The sequence below is a fragment of the Geospiza fortis genome, unplaced genomic scaffold (assembly GCF_000277835.1).
Source record: "Geospiza fortis unplaced genomic scaffold, GeoFor_1.0 scaffold897, whole genome shotgun sequence".
Classification (NCBI taxonomy): Eukaryota; Metazoa; Chordata; class Aves; order Passeriformes; family Thraupidae; genus Geospiza; species Geospiza fortis.
In genome coordinates this window covers 92,385-114,187 of record NW_005054580.1, presented here as the reverse complement: position 1 = coordinate 114,187, position 21,803 = coordinate 92,385, and the positions used below count along the sequence as shown (strand labels likewise).

The 21,803-nt window shown below is 40.4% G+C and overlaps 1 protein-coding gene across 11 annotated transcripts in view; it reads left to right on the top strand.

Moving 5' to 3' along the window:
- Positions 1-21,803, top strand: part of ATP2B2 (ATPase plasma membrane Ca2+ transporting 2) — a 305,210-nt gene that overhangs the window by 233,916 nt on the left and 49,491 nt on the right. For all 11 annotated transcript variants that reach the window (XM_031064309.1, XM_031064303.1, XM_031064308.1 and 8 more), the window contains 2 exons: positions 17,842-18,083; positions 19,050-19,284. In XM_031064309.1, the coding sequence (XP_030920169.1) occupies positions 17,842-18,083; positions 19,050-19,284 (477 nt within the window). The remainder of the gene's footprint in view (positions 1-17,841; positions 18,084-19,049; positions 19,285-21,803) is intronic.

Genomic DNA, 21,803 nt, shown 5'->3' with positions numbered 1-21,803 from the left:
GGAAGGGAAGGGAAAGGAAAGGAAAGGAAAGGAAAGGAAAGGAAAGGAAAGGAAAGGAAAGGAAAGGAAAGGAAAGGAAAGGAAAGGAAAGGAAAGGAAAGGAAAGGAAAGGAAAGGAAAGGAAATTTCAGGAAATTTCAGGAAAGGAAAGGAAAGGAAAGGAAAGGAAAGGAAAGGAAAGGAAAGGAAAGGAAAGGAAAGGAAAGGAAAGGAAAGGAAAGGAAAGGAAAGGAAAGGAAAGGAAGGAAAATAAAAGAAAAAAGAAAAGGGAAAAAGAAAAGGGGAAAGGGAAAAAGAAAAGGGGAAAGGAAATTTCAAGGAAATTTCAAAGAAAGAAAAGGAAATTTCAAGGAAAGGAAAGGAAAGGGGAAATAGTGAATTGGCAGCAGAAGAGTTTGCAGGAGTTCTCCCCATTGTGCTCCTCTATTTACAGTGTGCTTTCCCCTGTTTTCCTGCACCATGTGTGCTCCACAAACCCAAGCTGTGTCCACAGGGAGCTTTGCAGTGCTGGTGTTGGCAGAGAAGGGCTTGAGGGGATTTTGGTGACAATTCAGCAGCGACCATCCTTCAGAATGTTTGTTTATCTCTGCTTCCTTTCCTCAGGCAATGCTCAAAAGCAAATCCTCCCTTCAGACACTCTGTCACGATTTCATAATTTGCGTTTTAAGGCTGGTGGGGGGGAGAAGTGCTATTTGACAGGTATTTGATGGAAGGAGAGGCCTGTCCAAGGTTTTATCACATAATAATACAGGAAATCTGTAAACAGTAAGAAAAATTAACTTTTTCATCTCAGCTCATGTAATGACATTGGACCAGCACATTGGTGCCACTGGTTTTGGGTGAGGGAGGAGAAACAGGCTGGAGTCACCTTCTTGCACCATGGAACTCATTTGGAATCCTAAAATCCTCTCCTTGTGTCATTGAAGCCATCCAGGAAATGGCTCAGAAACATGGAGGAGTACTGGGAGGAGCTGGTGGAGAAATTCAAGGATCCTCATTTCATTCCCTGTCTGAAAAACACCAAGGAAATTGGGGGCAACTCATGGAACTGCTCCAGGTTTTATAGTTGGGATCCTGCAGCCTTGGGGGGACAATAAATTCCAAAAGATGGGATACCAGGAGAAACACAGAGGAAAATCTGCTTAGCAGAAAATCAGGTTCAATATAGGACTTTAAAAATCACTTTTAAAAACTTGCAGAAAACAGTGATTTTTAAATCACTTAAATTTAAATTTAAGTGATTTAAAAATCACTGTTTCCTGCAAGACGCTCCACAGTGTTTTCATCTGGATTTATAAATATTGCTTCTTGCTGTCTGAGCATTTAATTTTCTTTTCTTTCTTAAGAAAAATATGTTGGAACAATGAATGATTTGAATGTGTTGGCTTCTTTTCCTGCCTCTGATACCCTGTGTGATTTTCAGGGTGGCTTTAGATCAGGAAAGGCACCCCAGGAATCAAACAGCTTCTGGATAGTGCTGCAAGTCATTTATTGGCTGCTTTCAGCACATTAGTTTGGACTGGAAATTTGTGAAAATCTTCTTTTTCAAGAGCCCAGGTGATGGGGTTAAAATATTGTCTGTATCTCCAGCTAAGTGGTGCATTTGAGCCATTTAAAATGAAAAATTTGGTTAATTTGGTTGAAAATTGATTGAACTGATTATTAAAAATCTGTATATTTTGTAAGAGGTTTGATTTCGCAGGCAAAACCATTCCTAGCTTAGGTAAATTTATATTTTAATCTGATTTTTTTGTATTTTGTTCCCAGTGTTACACAACTGTGTAAGTAGCTATAAATTATGGATGGGAACAGACAATGCAGGCCAGAGAATCTTTCTAAATATAAGCAAGACAATCATCACCCAAAAAAAAATCCCCCCCCAACATATTGAAAACTTTTTCTAAAGCCCTTGCTAAGCACTTTCTCAGGATAAATTAGGCAGGGAAAAAAAACCCCAACCTACAGTGTCCATCTTATTTACTGTGTAAATAATAATTATCAGGGATAATAGATGGTGCAGTTAATTGCCTGTGCTTCTAGGGGTGGTAATTAGCAGCAAGTAATGATCTTCACACATCACTTGCCATTGGAGTTGTGTAGAAGGAGAGGTACAAACCAGCTTTTCTCCCCAAATTAGCAGCTGACTTCATAATTGAGCTAATTGTGTTTGGGCAAGGCTGGGCTGTGGGAAGCCGGGACAGCCCCTGAGCCCACCCTGCTCTTCCTGCTGGGGCCAGGAGGCTTTGGCTTGCCAAAAAAGCTGGGCTTGAATGAAATCTCCTTTTGTTGTGAGTTGTGAGGGGTGGGATGGAGTCAGCTGCCAGGGGAGAGGGGGGTTTGGGGCAGAACAGGGGGATTTGGGAGCAGGGATGGGGGATTGGGAACAGAAGAGGGGGATTTGGGAGAAGAAAAGGGGATTTGGGAGATAAAGAGGGGATCTGGGGGCAGAAGAGGAGGATCAGGGAGCAGGGATGGAGGATTTGGGGCAGAGGAGGGATTTGGGAACAGAAGAGGGGGATTTGGGAGAAGAAGAAGGCATTTGGAAGAAAAAGAGGGGATTTGGGAGCAGGGATGGCGGATTTGGGAACAGAAGAGGGGAATTTGGGAGCTGAAGAGGGGATTTGGGAGCAGGGATGGGGCATTTGGGAGCAGAAGAGGGGGATTTGGGGCAGAAGAGGAGGATCTGGGAGCAGAAGAGGGAGATTTGGGAGCAGAATGGGGGATTTGGGAGCAGGGATGGTGGATTTGGGAACAGAAGAGGGGGATTTGGGAGAAGAAGAGGGGAATGTGGGAGCAGAAGAGGGGGATTTGGGAGAAAAAGAGGGCGATCTGAGAGCAGGGATGGTCACAGGCCATCTTCCCCCTCTGCCACGTCCCCAAGGCTGTGGGATTTGGTGGGATTCGGTGCCCTGGTTGCCAGAGGAAAGGGGGGATTCCCTGCAGAGGGACACAGGGGATGTGGGATGAATGTGCTGGGACAGAGCTCGGGACTGTGGCTGCCCTGGGCACCAGCAGCTCCCTCCTCTCTTCCTTATTTCCTGCCAAGGAAAGGGGTGACTGTGCTGCCCCAGCAACAAATGGCCACAGGAAAAGGAGATGGAGAAATACAGAGTCCTGCTTGACAAGTTATTCCCATACCAGCCAAAAGTTTAAATTCTATTTCTTCATTTTCATGGCATTTCACCACCTTTGTTTTGTCACATTTCCTCAAGTGACAGAGCCCGTGGTGAGAAACACCTCCTTCATCCTGGCCTCCTTTGCCTTCAGCTTGGGCATTGCAGATTCCATCAGTTCCTGTTGGAATCTATATTCACTGCAAGCTTTTAGGCAGTCTAAAATCACTTGGAAGCTCTTTGTTATTATAATACCACTTTATACATTTGGTTTTTTTTTTTTCCTTCTTGCTGGTATGCAAACGAGTAAATTAGATTTTGCACTTGCTGTGATGCAATAAATATTTTTCCTGTTGCCTTGCATAGAATTTTCTCTTATGTTATTTATCTTATATTCACATTCTTATTCTGCACAAATCTTGTCCCGGCATGAGAAAATTCACCTATGAGGATAAGCTCCAGCTCCTCCCAGAAGTGCAGGCTTTTAAAAATCAGTGTTTCCTGCAAGGTGCTCCACAGCGTTTTCATCAGGGTTTATAAATATTGCTTCTTGGCTGAGCATTTTAGGACTCCTTTTTCCTTTTTTTTTTTTTTTTTCCACAAAAATGATGCACAAGGAATGATTGGAGTGTGTTGGGCTCCTTTTGCTCCTGCTGAGGTGAAGCCATCACACCTTGGAGCTGATTGGTGTGGTGGTGGCACTTTTCAGGGAATATTCTCAGCGAGCATGTTTTCCTGCTGGGAGCTTTTGTTTTCACATGAGTTGGTGTAAGCCAATTACTTCAGGCACAGTTTGGTTTAATGTCAGTTTTCTTTGTGCTCTCACTCATAGGAACAGGAAGATAATACCTTCCAATGTGATGATTTAATACCAATTTCACAGAAAATGGGGGTGCTTTTATGAGGTGCACAAACAGGCTGATTAGAAATCAATGTGGTGGGTGAATCGCCTCCTAATGAAATAGGAAATTAATTCCCTTTCACATTTATATTGTGCAAATATATAGTTTATATACAATGCAGTTTTAGTATGTTTTCTCTTTACTCTCAGAGCTCCAATGGGGTTTATTCCTCTGGGGGAAAAAAACCAGTCAACAATCACCAAAAACTGCAAATGGTACAAGATCTGAAGTACAATGGATCAGGAATAAAGTCTGGCAGGAAATGTGTTGATTTCAGGGCAATAAATGTAGGAGTTATTTGCAGACTTGAACAAGACTTTAAATTGATTTTCATTGCTGTTCTTTGTGACTGACCTTGCACTTCAGAAGACCTAATAATTTCCTTGTAATGTAAGCAAAATATTATATTCTTTTTGAGTCACAGATAGCTTAGAAAATTGATATTAAATGTATGATAAGTAAAATCTATGCTCCAATTTCCAGTTCCTGCTTTCTCTTGTAGGTAGAGCCCATTTTTCTGTCAAGCTTGCAGTTTTCTCTTCTTGTGTGTGAAGCTTTTGGCTCCTTTTGGGATACAACCAGTTTTATGTCTGGGTTATTTGTGGGTGTGGGAAGGTGTCCAAAAATCCTGGGCATTTCTGCTTTTAGGACAGCAAAAGCTCTAGGATGGGTGTAAACCTGGAGAATTGTTCCCAGGGATCCATGAGGAGCTCTGGCTTCCCAAAGGCACGTGGCTGTGATGGATCCAGATTCCCAGGGGCATGGGACTGACAGGGAGCAGGCAGGACATGTGTCCCACAAAATCCTTTTCCCAGCTGGAGCCTTGCAGAGAAAACAGGAAGTTTTCAAATTTTATAAGGATGATTTTAACTTAGTCAAAGCCATCTAGTCCCTTAGCATCGCTGGAAAAATGACAGAGCTGCTGGGAAGACACCTTGCATGGAAAAAAGAACCTTCTAGCAATTATAAAAATGTAAGATAAATGGAATAAGCACTGTGAGCCTGCCTTAAATAAATGGAATGGGATAATTTGAATAAATCTGTGAACTTGCCTTAATAAATGGAAGAAATGGAATGGGGTAAGTGGAATAAATGGAAGAAATAGAGTGGGGTAAATGGAATAAATCTGTGAGCCTGCCTTAATAAATGGAAGAAATGGAATGGGGTAAATGGAATAAATCTGTGAGCCTGCCTTACCTGTGCAGGTGCAAACAGAGCAGTAGAGTGTGCCTGGCTCCTGGTGAGTCCTTGTGGGGACATTGAGACACCTTATCCTTGGGAAATTCTGGATGAGAGTTGAGCAGAAGATGTGGCTCATTGGCCATAGCACCAAGGAAAGCCTCGAACATGTTAAACAGCTCCACTGCAGATTTTTTTAATGCCACTGTTATTTTTCTGTCTTTTCCATTCATTCCATCCCCCTCCATTTCCCCTCACTCCAAAGGCTGGCAGTGCTCAGTGCTGGTGTGGTAGGGGCTGTGCATTTGGAAGAGGTGAGAAATGAGATTTTTCTGGGAGAATTTTTCTCCAAAGAAGGACAGGATGTTCCAGCTCTCCATCACTGCTGTCCCGTTTCCTCCTGAATGAATAATCAGGCACAAATTGGCTGCAGCCTCCGTCTGCTGCTCTGCCCAGCCAAGGCATCATTCCTGGTGTCCTGACAAGGAGAGGGCCTGGCCAGAGGTCTGAATTTACAATGCATCCCAAACATTATCCCACCAATCATGCAAAAAAAAAATCCCTCTGAGAAAATATATTAGCTAAGCATGCCTCTGACAGATTATCTCCACTTGAGCTCATCCATTTGCCTCCCAAAGCCCAAATGGAACAGACCCAAACCAATTTAAAAATAGTTGCAGCTGATACGTGCTGCTAAAGAGGAGCACATTTTGTGTCAGCACTGAAATTTCTGCTCTGGGTGGTTTTAGACTCCTTTGGAGATGGGTGCTTGAAGAACCCTTCTCCTTACTCTGGAAATGAGTACTATTAACAGACATCTGTAATTATGATGGGCTATAATCAGGAGCTTCAATCAAGTGAAAAAACTTCCTTTTCCATGTGGCTAGATTTGCTTTGCACTCACTAAATTTAGCTCCTTCCACTGTACTAATTGTTTGTAGCTGTGGTGCCACCAGAAAGGCAGCAAGTACTAAGAGTAATATTTGCCTTGGTTTGGTCTTTCTAGAAATTTATTTCCCCATCTGGTTCTATTTAATAGAAAACCAGACAATCCCCAGAGTATTGATAAGTTTTCTGCATGTAAAAACTGGATGGACAGATCAGCCACCTGTAAATTCTTTCTTTTATGGAAATTCAGGTTTTTGATACACATCTGTAAAGGTCAGGCATTTTCTGTAATTTAATGCATGATTAAATTCTTGTACATTATGATTATTATCACAGTTCATATTTTTCAGACGGTGGGACTGGGTTTTGGTGGATTTTTGATTAAATTCTTGTACATTATTATTATTATTATTATCACAGTTCATATTTTTCAGATGGTGGGACAGGGTTTTGGTGGGTTTTTGTGCAAGAGGATGTTTGGTTGATTGGTTTTTCCACTTCTAATTAGCTAAAAGAAGCATAGAGGAGACAATACAAATAGAAATGAGAGTGGGTATATGTAGATACCATGGAATAGGTGATGGGTTTCACATTTTGTGGTTGAAATTCATGCAGGATGGCCAGACAAAAACAGGCATGAGAGGCAACTCAGGCTACCAGAGGAGGTGTTTTTAAAAAATGTGATTAATTTTGATTAAAATAGCAAATAAAAGGTGATGTGATTTGAGAATCACGTGGTCAGAATAATTGAATATTACTATTGGCTTGGTGGGAGAAAGGATTGAGATGTGAGGGAAAAATCTCTTGATAAATGATTTAAGTGTGTAGTACAGTGGCTCCAAGGACATTTTCCAAATGTACAGATGCTGCTTAGACTGAAGAAAATGTATCTCTGCTTCCTTAAACCTAAAAGGTGAAGTTTCAGCCCTAAGGCAGTTGCTTGAAGGCTTTTAATGTTGGCCAACCCCATGTAAATCCCAGTGTTGGTCTAATTTGGAAATATGCTTTTTGAACTGGGGTCATTGCCTTGGAACTGGAGTTTTCCTACATGAACCAGGCAGTTTCTGTCCTGTTTGCTCTGTCTGCAGCTCTCACAGAGCCAGTCCAGGACCAGCAGGCAGTAAAACCTGAGTTTAACAGGTCTAACCCAAGGTAGCAGCTCTTGGGATGCCATTAATTACAGCCCTGCCATTAAGTGCAATTTCTCCTGTGAAATGAAAAATGCTCAGCTTAGTTGTTGCTCATGACAATTTAGGGAATGTTTACCAAAGGTATTGAAGAATTCATCAGAAATTTATAAAATCTCTTCATTTGCTCCTAATTTTTTGCCATTTTGGTTTAGAGATTGTCCCTTTGTCCCAGACTGTGGTCTGGGTTCTGCTGATATTGGTAACAGGAGAAGTGCTGAGCCTTTCTTTACAGCAAACTCAAACAGAATCCTTGTACTTGGACTATATTTCAAGTCAATTAGTTGTCGATTAAAGTAAGTTAATAACAATTGCCATTGCCTTGGAACTGGAGTTTTCCTACATGATGGGCTCCACCCCAGGCAGTTTCTGTCCTGTTTTCTCTGTCTGCAGCTTCTCTGTTTTTTTGCTCCATCTGCAGCTCTCACAGAGCCACTCCAGGACCAGCAGGCAGTAAAACCTGAGTTTAACAGATCTAACCTGAGGTAGCAGCTCTTGGGTGCCATTTGTTACAGCCCTGCCATCAAGTGCAATTTCTCCTGTGAAATGAAAAATGCTCAGCTTGCTTGTTGCTCATGACAATTTGGGGAGTGTTTGCCAAAAGTATTGAAGAATTCATTAGAAATTTATAAAGTCTCTTCATCTGCTCCTAGTTTTTGCCAGTTTGGTTTAGAAGTTGTCCCCTTGTCACTGTGGTCTGAGTTCTGCTGATTTTGGTAGCAGGAGAAGTGCTGAGGCTTTCTTTACAGCAAACTCAAACAGAATCCTTGTACTTAGACCATATTTAAAATAAATTAGTTGTTGGTTAAAGTAAGTTAGTAACAATTGCTGTGCCTAATTACTTTGATTATATAGGTTACTTGTCAACAGTTCTTGTTGCAATTAAAGCTGGGATGGTGCCAGAAAAAATCCAACTATTGTTGGTTCCCTGGGGCTGCACAAAAGGACAGGAGTGCAGGTTTTTAGTGGCCATGTCTGGAAAGGGAATAGAGAATATTCCAAATTTAGAGCTAAATTGTCATGAAATGGCACATTTAAGGGAGTGTAGGAATGGGTTTGATCAATAAAAATAGGAAGGTCCCTAAATAATACAGATGAATAACATCTTATAGTGCAATAAATATGCCAAGACTCCTCTGAGGGAAATGTGCAGAAAAATTTGTGCCAGTAAAATTCAGTTGAATCTCATCTGGAAACCAAGGCTGGAGGATCCTAATTGTAATTAAGAATTGATCAGTAGTGTCATAACAAGGCAGAGTTCCTTCTTTGCACTGTGCTGTGGTGCATTAATGTACCCCCGGTTAAACCCAGCCACGAATTATTGTCATCTGGAATGGAGAGATTTTTCATAATTAGTTTTGGCTTTTAAATTAAAAGACTTCCAGCCTTCTGTTTTAATTATTTTTGTCTTGAAATGTAGAGAGTTTATTACAAAAGGAAAAAGTTCAAATGAGAGAACCAGAAAAGATTAGGAGATGGAGAGAAATAATTCATATCTTTAGGTTATGGAGTCAGTGCTGAACTGTGATGTATAAATGTAACCTCCCTGTCAGTGTTTGATTCCTTAGAATAGCTATTGTTAAATTACATGTGCAAGACCTTATGAGTAGATATTCTTAATTTTTAAAAGTTATCAGCTGTTTTATTTATAGTTTGAAATCAGAAAACCTTGCTCTGGTCCAAATTAAATTAATTGCATTGATAAATGTGGTTAAATTTAGCTTTGTTAACTACTTCTGCTAGAGCTATCCCTCTATTTATCTGTCTGTGAAACTGAAAGAAATAGTAATTTTTGTTTGAATTAGTGGTGAGGGTGGTCAAACATCAGCACAGGTTGCTCACAGAATTGTGGAGTGTCCTTCTCTGCAGATATTCAGAATCCCACTGGACACAGCCCTGAACAACTCTCTAATCTTTCAAAAATTGTGTACAAACCTGACATATCCATCTTAAATCAGTGAGAAGAATCAACACTTTTCATGTTTATGGAAGTATTTTTTTGCCTTTTTTAAAAGTGAATCAAAAGCAAATACATCCTTCAAATTAAAAGGACAATTAAATTATTTGCTATTAAAATTGAGGGGGTTTTATTAAAAAAAACCTCTTTGTGAGTGTAAAAATAGGTGAGATTCAAAGAGAGGGGGAGTGGGGACTGTCACACCAGCCTCTCAGTCTGTTCTTCATGCCTGATTTCCCCTTCTTCCAGAGCCACTCGTGGGGGAATTCATGGGCTGTATCCTTTTTTTTCCCTGTCCCTGTTCTGTGAGCTGAAAGGAGCACGAGTCCATATTCACTGAGCCACATCAGCACTGCTCCCTCAGCCTTGCTGCTGGGAAATGTCACCCTGATCCATTGCATAATTCCAGCTGGCCCCCTCTCAGGGGAGCATTGCCTTGCTGGAGTTGCAGGCAAGATGCTGAAATGCACCATTTTTATATCAATTTATAGCTGACCAAACTTGTCCCCACCCTGAGCAGCAGCAGGAAAATGATGTGGTGCAAAATGTTCCCTTGGTTTGGGCATTGTTTTCAGATAATAAGGGAAACCATTTCTGGTAATAGGGACAACCATTCAGATTATCCCCCCAAAAATGAAATAATACCCTGCATCCCAGCTAATCTGGGGCAGGAATCCTTTGAATATCCTGCAACTGTCATGGGAGAGTTGATGGTGTGATGGAATTGTACCATCAGTTGTACCTGGATAATTGCATCACACATGAACCTGTTCTTAAACTGATGCAGGAATGAGACAAAAATTCCTGCTACCCTTTTCCTAGGCAGTTTGGGCAGATCTGATATTGAAATAGGTTTAATAACCATGAGGAATATTAAACCTGGGGGAATTCAGGAGCCTCACCAGCCACTAGTGTTGGTTTTTCTAGAGATGGGGCAACTGAGAGGTATTTAAAAGATTTTATTCCATTATCAGTCTCGATCAGGGGTGAGGCACAAAGGATGTAAAACTCAACACCATTCCATCAGAACCAACCCATTTCTTGGTTACAATCCCTTATCAATGTTTTTCCCTATTAGCTTTTCCCCACAAGGCTGCTATTGTTTCTAATACCAATCACCCATATTTTTTCCCCATGTGGTCCTGCTGCAATGCATCTTTCACAGCTGATGCATGCCACTGTAGTTCCCATCAAAAACTCACTTCTATTTTTATTCCCCACTAAAACAACACATCTCTCCCCCATACTGTAAGTCTTTACACCACAAAAAAAACCAGATAATCACTATCTTCCCTTCACAAATATAACAGTAATCATAAATTCACTTTACAAACACAATATAACTCCTCCAATTCCTATAAAACACCTATAAGTACTACTAAATTCCAATCACTCAACCAAAACACATAAAAAATTATAACATCTACACCAATATCCAACATACCTGTAATATTAATATTATAATTAGACCTATATGTAATTATACCTATGCATATGTATTAGTATCTATAATATTAACTATTTTACCACAATATATTAAACTACAAATCAATTATAACCATTCCTTACTAATACATTCTACCCCAAAAAATCAAATACTAAACCAAAACTCTCACACTAGAGCAACCTCTTAATGTAGAACTTTGTTATTATGGAATAATCTTGTTTGCATTTTTGATTCCAGTCTTCAGATTTTGCATCCCCTGTGGGTGTTTCATTGTGCTTTCATTTTAGGTTGTCTAGATGTGGGATGAGCTGGCAATTCCTTCCCTGCCAGCCAGGGTTTGGAATAAATTCCCTCGGTTTTGAGAGGTTTTGGTGGTGGCTGCTGGTGCCTAAAGGAAATAGTGAGAACTTGAGGTGATTTCTTTGGTGCCATTTTCCCAAGAGATGGAACTGCTGTGGATCTTGGGGTTTTGTGGGTGATGGGAAGCAGAAGGAATTGGCTTGTAAATCCCATTTTTTTGTGTTTTCAGACTAGAAATATGGGGGACACCAATAAAGGGCAGCCCTGGTGAAGTTTTAGCTATTTATTTATTTAGGTGATTATTTATAATTTACCTCTCTGCATTCTGCTTTGTTCAGTCCTGTTTGATGCCTGGGAATGCTGCTGATGTGCTGGATTACTGATACAATCAGTAAAACCCAATTTTTTCTCTTGATCCTGTTCCTCCCTCCAATTTTGAGTTTAAACTTTCTCATGTCACAACAGCTCCATGTCCTCCTGTCTGCTACAGAGATGTTTAAGGGTCTAAATCATGCAGGAAATATGTCAGGAGAAAAGGGAGAGAACTGGCAATACAGTAGGAATTAGCAAAAACCACTTTTCCTTCTCCCATCACCTTCTGTTTGATTCTTTCTCTCTGAAAATTTGTGGCACTGTTAGAGGTGAATGTTTTCTTTCTTTTTTTTTTCTCTTCTCTGTCAGAAGCTCTTCACAATCAAAGTTCCTGGTTAAGCCTAAAATGATTTTATTTTAGAGAAGCTGTATTAACACTTCTAAAAACATTTAATATTTTCCTGTCTCCTGTGTAACACCATTATGTACCATGTTACAAACCCAATAATATTTGGAAAATATATCCAATCTCAGGCACCAGGGCATGCAAAGCATCTGCTAAAGGCTTTCCAAGCATTTTTTGGTGTCTGGTTTTGAGCTAATTTCCAAATGTATGAGCCATAGGACTTTGAAATTCTGGATGTGCGATCATTGGACCCAAAAAATGGTGCAAACTTGTCAAAGTCAGGGATTCAGAAGCTCGTTCTCCTTAAGGGTTGTGGACTTCTAGGTCTTGGGAATTGTGAAGGGAGAGATCTGTATCAGCTCAGTGTAAAAGTATTTTAAATATTTTGAAGGTCAAAAGGAGATCAGATTACTTTCTGGTGAACAGGTGATATAAGTGAATATGAATATAAGTGAAAATGAATATAAGTGAACATAAATATAAATGAACATAAATATAAGTGAATGGGAACACTGATGTGAAGCTACTCAGCACTGTGCAAAAGAGCAGGAAAAAAACACAAAAGCTTCAAAGTTCGAAGTGTTGGGCTTTAAATGCAGTGAGGGAGCTCAGGACAGTGTGGGCCCTGCAGTGTGGCTCTCCTGGTGCCAGGGAGGTTACACAACCAGCCCCAAGTTCATAACTGCTCCTCTCCAATCCCTTCTGCTGACCCCAATTCAAGCTGACTTTTGACTTTATTTCAGCTGAATTTCAGCAGCCCTGTGCCTTGCAGTGCTGGTTGTGAGCTGGGAAGCAGCTGTGTGGTACCACAAATCATCCTGCTCTGTGGAAAACACAGGCACCTTGTTCACCATGAGCATGGAAACCTCACAGAAACTTCCAAACCGTGCAAGGACAAATTGTGATCAGTTATCTTTTTCCAGGTCTGCCCTTAAGGCTGAAAGGAGCCCAGTCTGCACAGATAGAAAAGCTGATTTTTATTCCTATGTGGAAATAAATTCACAGCATTTTAAGGGTGCACAGCTGCTGCCAGGTGTTTGCAGGGAATCTCAATCCAGAGGTTGACGTATTTCTGATTTTCCTCCCCATACCATCGCAGGGGGAAGGGGCAGTGAGCAAAGAGGCTCCTTTTGTGGTTTCCAGCTGGGGCTAAATCATTGCTCTGGCTCCAGAATCCCTGAGAAATTCTAAACACAAATTCCAAACCAGCTGAGGGCTGGTATTTCACTGCCTTCCTCTTGCCAACAGAGCTTCTGGAACCGTTTCCCATTTTGTAATGGGCAAATTTATTTAGTCAAGCAAAGTTTTCAGTTCTTAATCCTTGGCTAAAAAAGACTCACCCCTTTCATTTTGGAGCTTTTCTCTATGATAAACAGGCAAAATCTCTGTTGTTTTAGCTTGAAGTCAGTTGAAGGAAGCTGTATCTGCAAAAATCTGGAACATTTGGTTGTAAATTGGGATGTTTTAATCTTGCTTTAGATGTCTTACATCAAAATATTATGAAAATTATATAGAAAGGGAATCTCTCTGATAGGAGCACAGTTCTTTAGTAGTTCTTTTTGCGGTATTAGGAATTCAAAAATAAAAATATCACATGGTTGGAACAGCATTCATCCTTGCTAGTTATTTTAAATTTTACATATAACATTTTTAATGATACAGAGAAAAATTCCTGTGCATCCTGGTCCATTTTGTCTTTTGTTTGAGTAATTAGAGTATGAAGTGGAAATATTTTGCAATTTAATTTTAAAAAGTTTTTGTTTTCTTCTGTTTTCCTGTTGAGATGCTGGGTTGCAATAGAACACTCAATAGTGATATGGTATTCCAGCAAAGTTTTCAATGTTAATAAATTAGAATATTTAATGTCATTGTTATTCTAAAGGAGTAGTTCAGCCTGTAGAACACAGGAGAGTTACATACAACAAATTAAGGCTTCAGATAATATAGAAAATCCTGATATTTTAATGTAGAAGGACTTCTTGGGTCTTCTAGAGAAAAAAGGGAGGTTTAGTAAAGAGTTAGGACAGAAATGGGAATTATTTCCTAATCTAATTTTACAAGTTGGATCACCTCTTTAAGTTATGCCCAGAATGTTATCTGTCTTCTTAAAACCTTTTATTAGTCAATTATTTCCCAGTACAACAATTCTGAAAATTCTCTTTGTAATCCAAACTCAGTACCAGGTCAATACTGGCTTTGGATTGGTATTTTTAAGCCTTGGTAATGCAGCTGTAGTTTGACCTAGAAACCTATTTTGATCTGCTGGGTGTAACCAGGGCTTTTTAAACATCTGTCTGAGGGTTCTTCTGCATGTGAGTAGCTGCTTGCAATTGAAATATTGTGGGTAAATAATCCAAAGGCTTGGGAGAGATGTTTGAAAAAATTTTGCAAGGGTCACGACTGGGGGAGGATCCTGGCTCAGTCCCTTGCAAGCAGGTGATGGAACAGATTGCAGGTGACCTGTGGGGAGCAGAAGGTCCTTGCTGGAGCTCCCTGTGGTAAATCTCAGCTCAGACCTTTCCCTCTTCCCGCTTCCAAGGGTTATGGCGCCTTTTTGGGACTGCCTAAAACCAGAGGCCAGACAGAATTAAGGGAATAAAAAGCAGTTCTGTTTATTGGAGGGCCTGCAGGTACATTTCAGGCAGATGAAATCCCCCAGGGGCTACACCCAAAAATGGACAATGTTTCATGGGTTTTCACACTTTTATAAGTTTGGTCCATTTGCATATTGGGGGTTTTGCACTTGTCATCCCAGAATTTCCAGCTAGCCCATTACTCTGTCTCTAACTAAATTCAAATGATGAATATTTGTCGGGCTTTTGAGATATTTGTTGTGAAACCAGCTGCACCTGTTAATAAATGGGGGAGTAGCACTGCCAGCAATGTAGCAGTGTAAATAATGATGGCAGTGGTTGTTCAGAGTTCCCATTCTGCTAAAATCAACATTAAATTGAGGAATATTAGAGTGATGCTGTGTCAGGGCTATCTAAATCAGAGGCCAGACAGAATTAAGGGAATAAAAAGCAGTTCTGTTTATTGAGGGGCCTGCAGGTACATTTAGGGCAGATTAAGCCCCCCAGGGGCTACACCCAAAATGGACAATGTTTCACAGGTTTTTATACTTTTATAAGTTTGGTCCATTTGCACATTGGGGTTCATCTGCCAATTGCAGCTCCAGGGAATGAAGTCATTGACCCCAAGTTTGCTCCCCCCAAGTCCCTTTTGTTCCCATCTCTGGGCCCTGAGGCAGTGAGGTGTCCTTGATTGCCAGGCCTGGAGAGGAATTGTTGTGTCTGCCCAAAATGGGAAAGCTGCAGCTGACACTGGCTGTGGAGTTTGGAGTTACACACTAAAGAACTGCAGGAGTACAAATAGATGAAAAATAGACAAGCTAAAATGCTAAGGCATCAGTTCCATGCTCTGAGGGGTCACTGAAGCTGCTCCCAGTGAATCCTTCCAGAGTAACCCCATCGGGCTGTCCTTGTTTTCCAGGTGCCATGAACCGCAGAATTCAGCGAGAAATAAATTTAGCTCCAGCCCAGCAGGAAGTTTCAGAGGCAGCAGCTTCTGCAAGGGATTGTCAAGAACAATCTGCAAGGAGGCTGCTCCTGGCATATAGATTTTGAGCTGGAACAGTGCAGGGAAGGAAGTGCTCCGTGCCAGCTCTCAGCACCATATGCTTGCCCCTAATGTAATGCACAAAGAATATGGAGACAGCAGCTGCTCTGCAGGGAGGTGGCCACTTGTTAGATTTTGAAACCTTTCTGAAGTGTCTGTTCCTTTTCTTTTCATGGGGTTTTTTTTCCCCTCCTTGCTTACGTATTTGCATTCAAAAGATGTTCCCTGAAAGGAATCTATTTTTAGGCTGTGGTAAGAACAGGGGAGTGTGATCTACTTTTTGTTGAAATAAAGGTGATTTTGGAAGGACTCTGATAATTTTTTGTATTGAGAAATTGTATTGAGCAGGTTTTTATTTTCTTGATTTTTTTGGCATCAGGGCAGGATGAAATTGTATCTATAAATTAATTCTTGTCTAGAATTGCCTGGCTTTGATGGAAAATTTTGTTTTTCTTTTGGTTCCAGGAGTGTTCTAGTCGCCTGACCACATTCACATTTATTTCAGTGCCAATTTTCATTGAGTTCAGTGGCAAAGAGAAGCATAAATGAGGATTTAGATCTAAAATGAGAGGAGTGGGATTTAATATGCCCAGAGGAACAGATCTTCCCTGGCACCCATCACTACCCAGGCACTGAAATTGGTTCCTCTGTTGCTTTGAGAAACCTGAACTTCCTGGCAGATTTCAGGAACTCTGTGCCTGCAATGCCAGGAACACAAAATGTATTTAAGTAAACAAAACTGGATTTTAAAAGGTATTTTTTGGGCTCCACTGAATTCCAGATACACCTCACTATGAGCACTTCCATTTTGAATTAGGGATTCTTAAATGAATTTGAGAATCCAGAGGGAAGTTACATCACAGTATAATGAGGTTACAGCAGGACAAGTTGTTACAGCAGGTAATAAAATTAATGTATCTCAATGGCATTTTTGCTGAATGTCAGTGTTTTACAGTGACCCTGGAGTGATGTTAAAATGTCACAGCAACACCAGAGTGACCCATATTAGTCAGTAAAAATGATGGTTCACATAAAAGAAAGATGTTACAATCCTTTTTGGAACGATAAATCTGTTTTAGACTGAGATTTTTAGGTTATTCTGTGTTGTTCTTTGTAGCTGCTTCTCTCTGGAAAAAAAAAAAGACATTCACCTACCTGTCACCAGGTATCAATCTTCCTGCTGGTAGGGAAATGATTCTTTTGGAAAAATTATTTGTTTACTTCAGTTCTAGGCCAGTCTGTTATCTATCTGACCTTCATTTTTTAAACCAGCTGCAATTGGTGGTTTTCTGGGATAATTAATTCCTAATGCTCATTTAAAAGGCTCCCTTTTCCCTTTTGGTGGCCGTACTTGTTGCAAGAATTCAAATCCAGTAGGATGGCTGACTTGCAGCTCTCATCATTCCCTTTGTGTGCCCTCATCCCAGAGATGGACAATGTAGGAAGTTCTGTCTATTAGGAATCCCATTGCTGAAGTAAACTGGATTTAAAAGTGAAATTAAACACAGATTCTGAATACAGTCCTGCAGTCTTAATTCTGCAAAATGTGAGGTGAATGTTTACCTCACAGTGAAAATGATGACTTAAAGTCTTGGCTTGAGCCAAATCAAAATCTGTTTTCAGTGCAAATTAAAGTTGTGAGATGATTTCCTGTTTTTATTCCCATAAGGGCAGTTTAGCCCTGGCTTAAGGAACACTTTTTAATTCTACTGAGCATAAGAAAATGTAAGTTTTCATTAGTTTATAGTTCACGCATTGGCCACTTGAAGTCTGGGGTCCTGGCACAGGAATATTTTGTTTGGGGTATACAACACTCCCAAGAAAGTTTGTAAATTTAGTGTTTATTTCTGTTTTGAAAGGGAATTGAAAGTCTTCCTTGTCCTTCCTTCTCTCCTTCAGAATGACTGAGAATTGGTAGAAATTGCACAATGTTCAGCCTACTCCATTTTCTCTAACATACATAGAATTTATTTGTCTGAAACAGCAGACGAAAGTAATTCTAGAAACAAATACATTTAGATGCAGGACTATTATTTCATAGATTTTTTTTCACTGAGATTTGTTGTTATGGTTGGATGGAGATTTATTTTTACACAAAAATGCCTGGCAGGAAAAAAAAAGAAAAAGATAGAGCCTTCTTTAACTCACTTTTAAAGCTGTGAAAATCAGCAAACCAATGGAATTCTAAGCAAGACAGAAAAGGAAATCCTCTGTTCGTGACAAGTGAGAATTGCTTGGTTTTCAGCCTAAGGAAAGTTACTTCCTTTTTAATGGATTGTCCAACCATCACAAGCTGCCAATGGCTAATTTAAGAAAAAAGAAATGCAAGAGACCAAATGTGGCAAATATTGTCTAGAGAAATGTTTCTCCTTGTGAGGAGATGCTTCAGGTCTGTTGGAGTTCCATGGAATTTTTACCTTGCTTTTAAAAACTGGGAGACTCATGGCTGCACAGCTCAGATACTAAATTAGGAATTGTGAAGTCAAAGAAATTAGAGAAATTAATCTCCAATTTTTTTTCTCCTCTCTCCAGCCACCAGAAAAAGAGGGCGGGCTGCCTCGCCAGGTGGGCAACAAGACGGAGTGTGGGCTCCTGGGGTTTGTGCTGGATCTGAAGCAGGATTACGAGCCCGTCCGCAGCCTCATCCCCGAGGAGAAGCTCTACAAGGTTTACACCTTCAACTCCGTGAGGAAGTCTATGAGCACGGTCATCAAAATGCCCGACGGCAGCTTCCGCATGTACAGCAAGGGAGCCTCCGAGATTGTTCTCAAGAAGTGAGTGCACTGCATCCCTGGCCTCCTTTTTTCTAAAATTCAAAGCATCCTGATGCTAAAATGTAGGAATTCTGGTGTTTGGAGTTTGCTGCCTGCACCAGAAATGTGACACACCTTAGCAGCATGAGCTGCTATTATTGTTTTTTAATTTTTTAAGTGCTTCTGGGAAATTGGCGTGTTTTTCTTACCAAGGAATTGGGTCTGCTTTTGGTAATTTGTAAATGGATTCTTTATGTTCAACCCATTTGGAAAATAAGCACTTTTCCATTTCAGTGTAAGCTGCCAGCTCATTGATTATTGAGAAAATAATACATGAAGGGCTCTTGGTGTCTATGCAATAAGTTACAAATTCTCTCTGATATTTCAGTAGTGAATCTTCTAGAAATTTACATTAGAAACTTAAAACCTGACATCAGAAGAGGAAATTATTGACTGAAATGAGCTTATACAGGAAATACTTTGGCAGTCATGCAGATGCACACTTGGTGCCTTTTGGGGACTACCTAAAAACAGAAGCTAGTCAGAATTAAGGGAATAAAAAGCAGCTCTATTTATTGAGGGGCTTTCAGGTACACTTAGGGCAGATGAAGCCCCCAGGGGCAGGACCTCAAATGGATGAGTGGTTACAGGTTTTTTTTACTTTTATAAGTTTGGTCCATTTGCACACTGGGGGTTCATCTGCCAATTCCAGCTCCAGGTAATGAAGTCATTGACCTCAAGTTTGCTCCCCTCAAGTCCCTTTTGTTCCCATCTCTGGGCCCTGAGGCAGTGAGGTGTCCTTGATTGCCAGGCCTGGAGAGGAATTGTTGTGTCTGCCCAAAATGGGAAAGCTGCAGCTGACACTGGCTGTGGGGTTTGGAGTTACACACTAAAGAAATGCAGGAGTACAAATAGATGGAAAATAGAAAAGCTAAAATGCCAAGGCATCACATTCAGGTTTTATTCTCTTTTTCCTGCCCAAACCAGGTGTGCCAGGATCCTCAATGCGGCTGGGGAACCGCGCATCTTCAGGCCCCGCGACAGGGACGAGATGGTGAAGAAGGTGATTGAGCCCATGGCCTGTGATGGGCTGAGAACCATCTGTGTGGCCTTCAGAGACTTCCCCAGCAGCCCTGAGCCTGACTGGGACAACGAGAACGACATCTTATCCGACCTGACTTGCATCTGTGTCGTTGGCATTGAAGACCCAGTAAGGCCAGAGGTACATCCAATTTTTATCTTGTATAAAACTGGACATATCTTGAATGGTTTCTTACAGGTTTTATCTCTTTTTTAAATTAGCTCTTTCGAAGAAGCTGAAAATCAGCTTTAGAAATGGGTTTTACTTGATGAAAAGCCAAATAATTAAGGTGATAAAATTCAACTATATTTAAATAAAGGAATATAGGGCTTTTTCACTGCAGGACTGATGATCAACAGAGGTTTTGTAAATGCTCCCACATGTTAAAGAATTTTCCTTTAAGCAGTGCAGTGATGTACAACTCTGAAAGAAGGGAAGACAAGTGCAGTGATTAAAATTGACATGATTAATGACAGTTTCCAGAGAAACTGGAGTTTTTGCCATTTATTGTAATAGTTGTCACTTTACTTAAGGTTGTACCTGGTGAATACTCAGGAAAACTTGTTTTTAATGTTGTATTTGAAGAAGGAAAGGCTGCAGTTGTCATGGATATCATATTTACATGGCTTGTACAAATATGTATAAAATTTCAGAGTAAATCAGTAGTAGGTGTGCACATGGGAAGCACACCCCTGCTTCTACACTTGCAAATTACATTCCTACAGAAATACAAAGGGTTGAGTTAGAGATTTCTGATCTCTCTATTTGGTGCTTGATAATTAGTGGAGAATTATAAATTCCATGTTAGGGTTTGAAAATGGTGACAGAACTTTGGAACTAGCACGACACAACCCCAGGTACCAACTGCACGACTGTGCCTTGCTCCAGAATGGATTTTATTGGGTTTTTTCCTTCAATATGAAGGTTAAAATAAAAAGTAAATCTTGTGTAGGTGACAACTGGATGATAAACTCCTTATCTCCACAAAGAGCAGATAAACAGCATCCACTTTATCTGTCATCAGATGGTCTCCTGCTGCTAATCCATCTGTCCCCACAGCTGACATTGCAAGGCTTTCAAAATGTTGGAAATTGTCCTTTAGAAGTTCTGTCTGCAGTGTTCCTTTAATGCTCCAGTTCACATATACGGATATTTTGCAGAAAATATTTTGCAGAAAATATAGATATTTTCAGAAATATTTTGTCAGTGGCCACTGGAACTGTGAATCAATCCTCTCCCCCTCCTAAATTAAATCATGATCCATGTTAGAAAACAGCTTTAAGTCAGGTTCCGTGTGGTGTGACAGACTGAGGGATTGGGGAGCAGTGGGATTTGCAGTTATTATGGAAAATAGCTGCAAACTCTCCTTTCATGTGATTGTTAGGGGTGTGTTTTGTAAGAGAGCTGCTCTTATCTTGCAGGGAATACTTTTTTGGGAGCTTGAGGTAAAAGTGAATAATTCTGCTAAAAATAGAGGGCAAATCTGACTTCTATGTAAAGAATCAAAGAGACGAAGGCAGGAAAACATCGTATTTCTAAACAAACACTTGAATATTGTATTGAATTTCTTGCAGGTTAGCACCGGAACATGCAGGAACATTTCTATTTTAGTGCAAGACACACGATAAAATATTTGCAATTTTAGCAAATTTTGGACATTTGGGACTTGGGTTTTTGGTTTTTTCCTCCTTGTGTCTTTTGACTGTGTTGAAGTGGCAATAACATCATGAAAATATTTAAACCAATATTTAAATTATTACTACTCTGGACATTTTAAGAAGCAGTACCTTAGGGGAAAGAAATGAACCAATAAACCCTGAGCCAGGAGAAAAACATAGAGTTCAGAAAACTCTAAGTTTGGAATGTCTGACTTGGTTGGAGTATCGTAATGTGCATGTGTGCAATCCCCACTGCTGATGCAAATAGCAAGATGTTGAGCAGTTATAGGGAATCTTTTGCCAAAATGAAATCTGCTCATTAAATTGACTCCCCACTGGAGCTTACGCGTTTTCAAAGTGCTTTCTGTAGGGATAAGAAAAGAACACAAAAATAAGAATTCTTGCTAAAACTGTGGTTTTATCAATATTCTCAATATTCATGGGTGTCAGGATTTATTTGGATGGAGGTGATAAATCAGGTAATTCTAATAAAAAATGTCCCAGTCCTGGCAGCCTTTACCTTCCCTTCATTACATTCCTGTGGTTTCTGGGGAAGAATCAGGATTCTCCTTTTCCCTGAGGTAGTGTTGGGCTGTGCTGTGGATCCTGTGGGACGTGGCTTCTGTGCATCCAGTAGTGATCCCACGTGGGAACACCAGCTGTTTTGGAGAAATCCTTCCTCCCTCCTGCTTCCAGGGATATTCTTGGGATACTCAGGGAGCTTTCTGGCACTCACATCTCCCCCATACACTAAAAAACCCAATTTGAACGAGTTATATATCACTGATATCCAGCAACTGTTGAGTTTTCTCTGGAATGCCCACCATGGACACCCATGGCTTTTCCATATTCCCAGGTTATTTCAGACATCAGCTTTCTCAGCAGCAGCTGCTGGATTTAGCAAGCACTGAACTACTTGCTTGATATTTATATTTTGTGGGTGTGTTTTTTATTTTTCTTTGATAAATACACAGGAAGAGAACAAACAGAGTGATGCCCTTC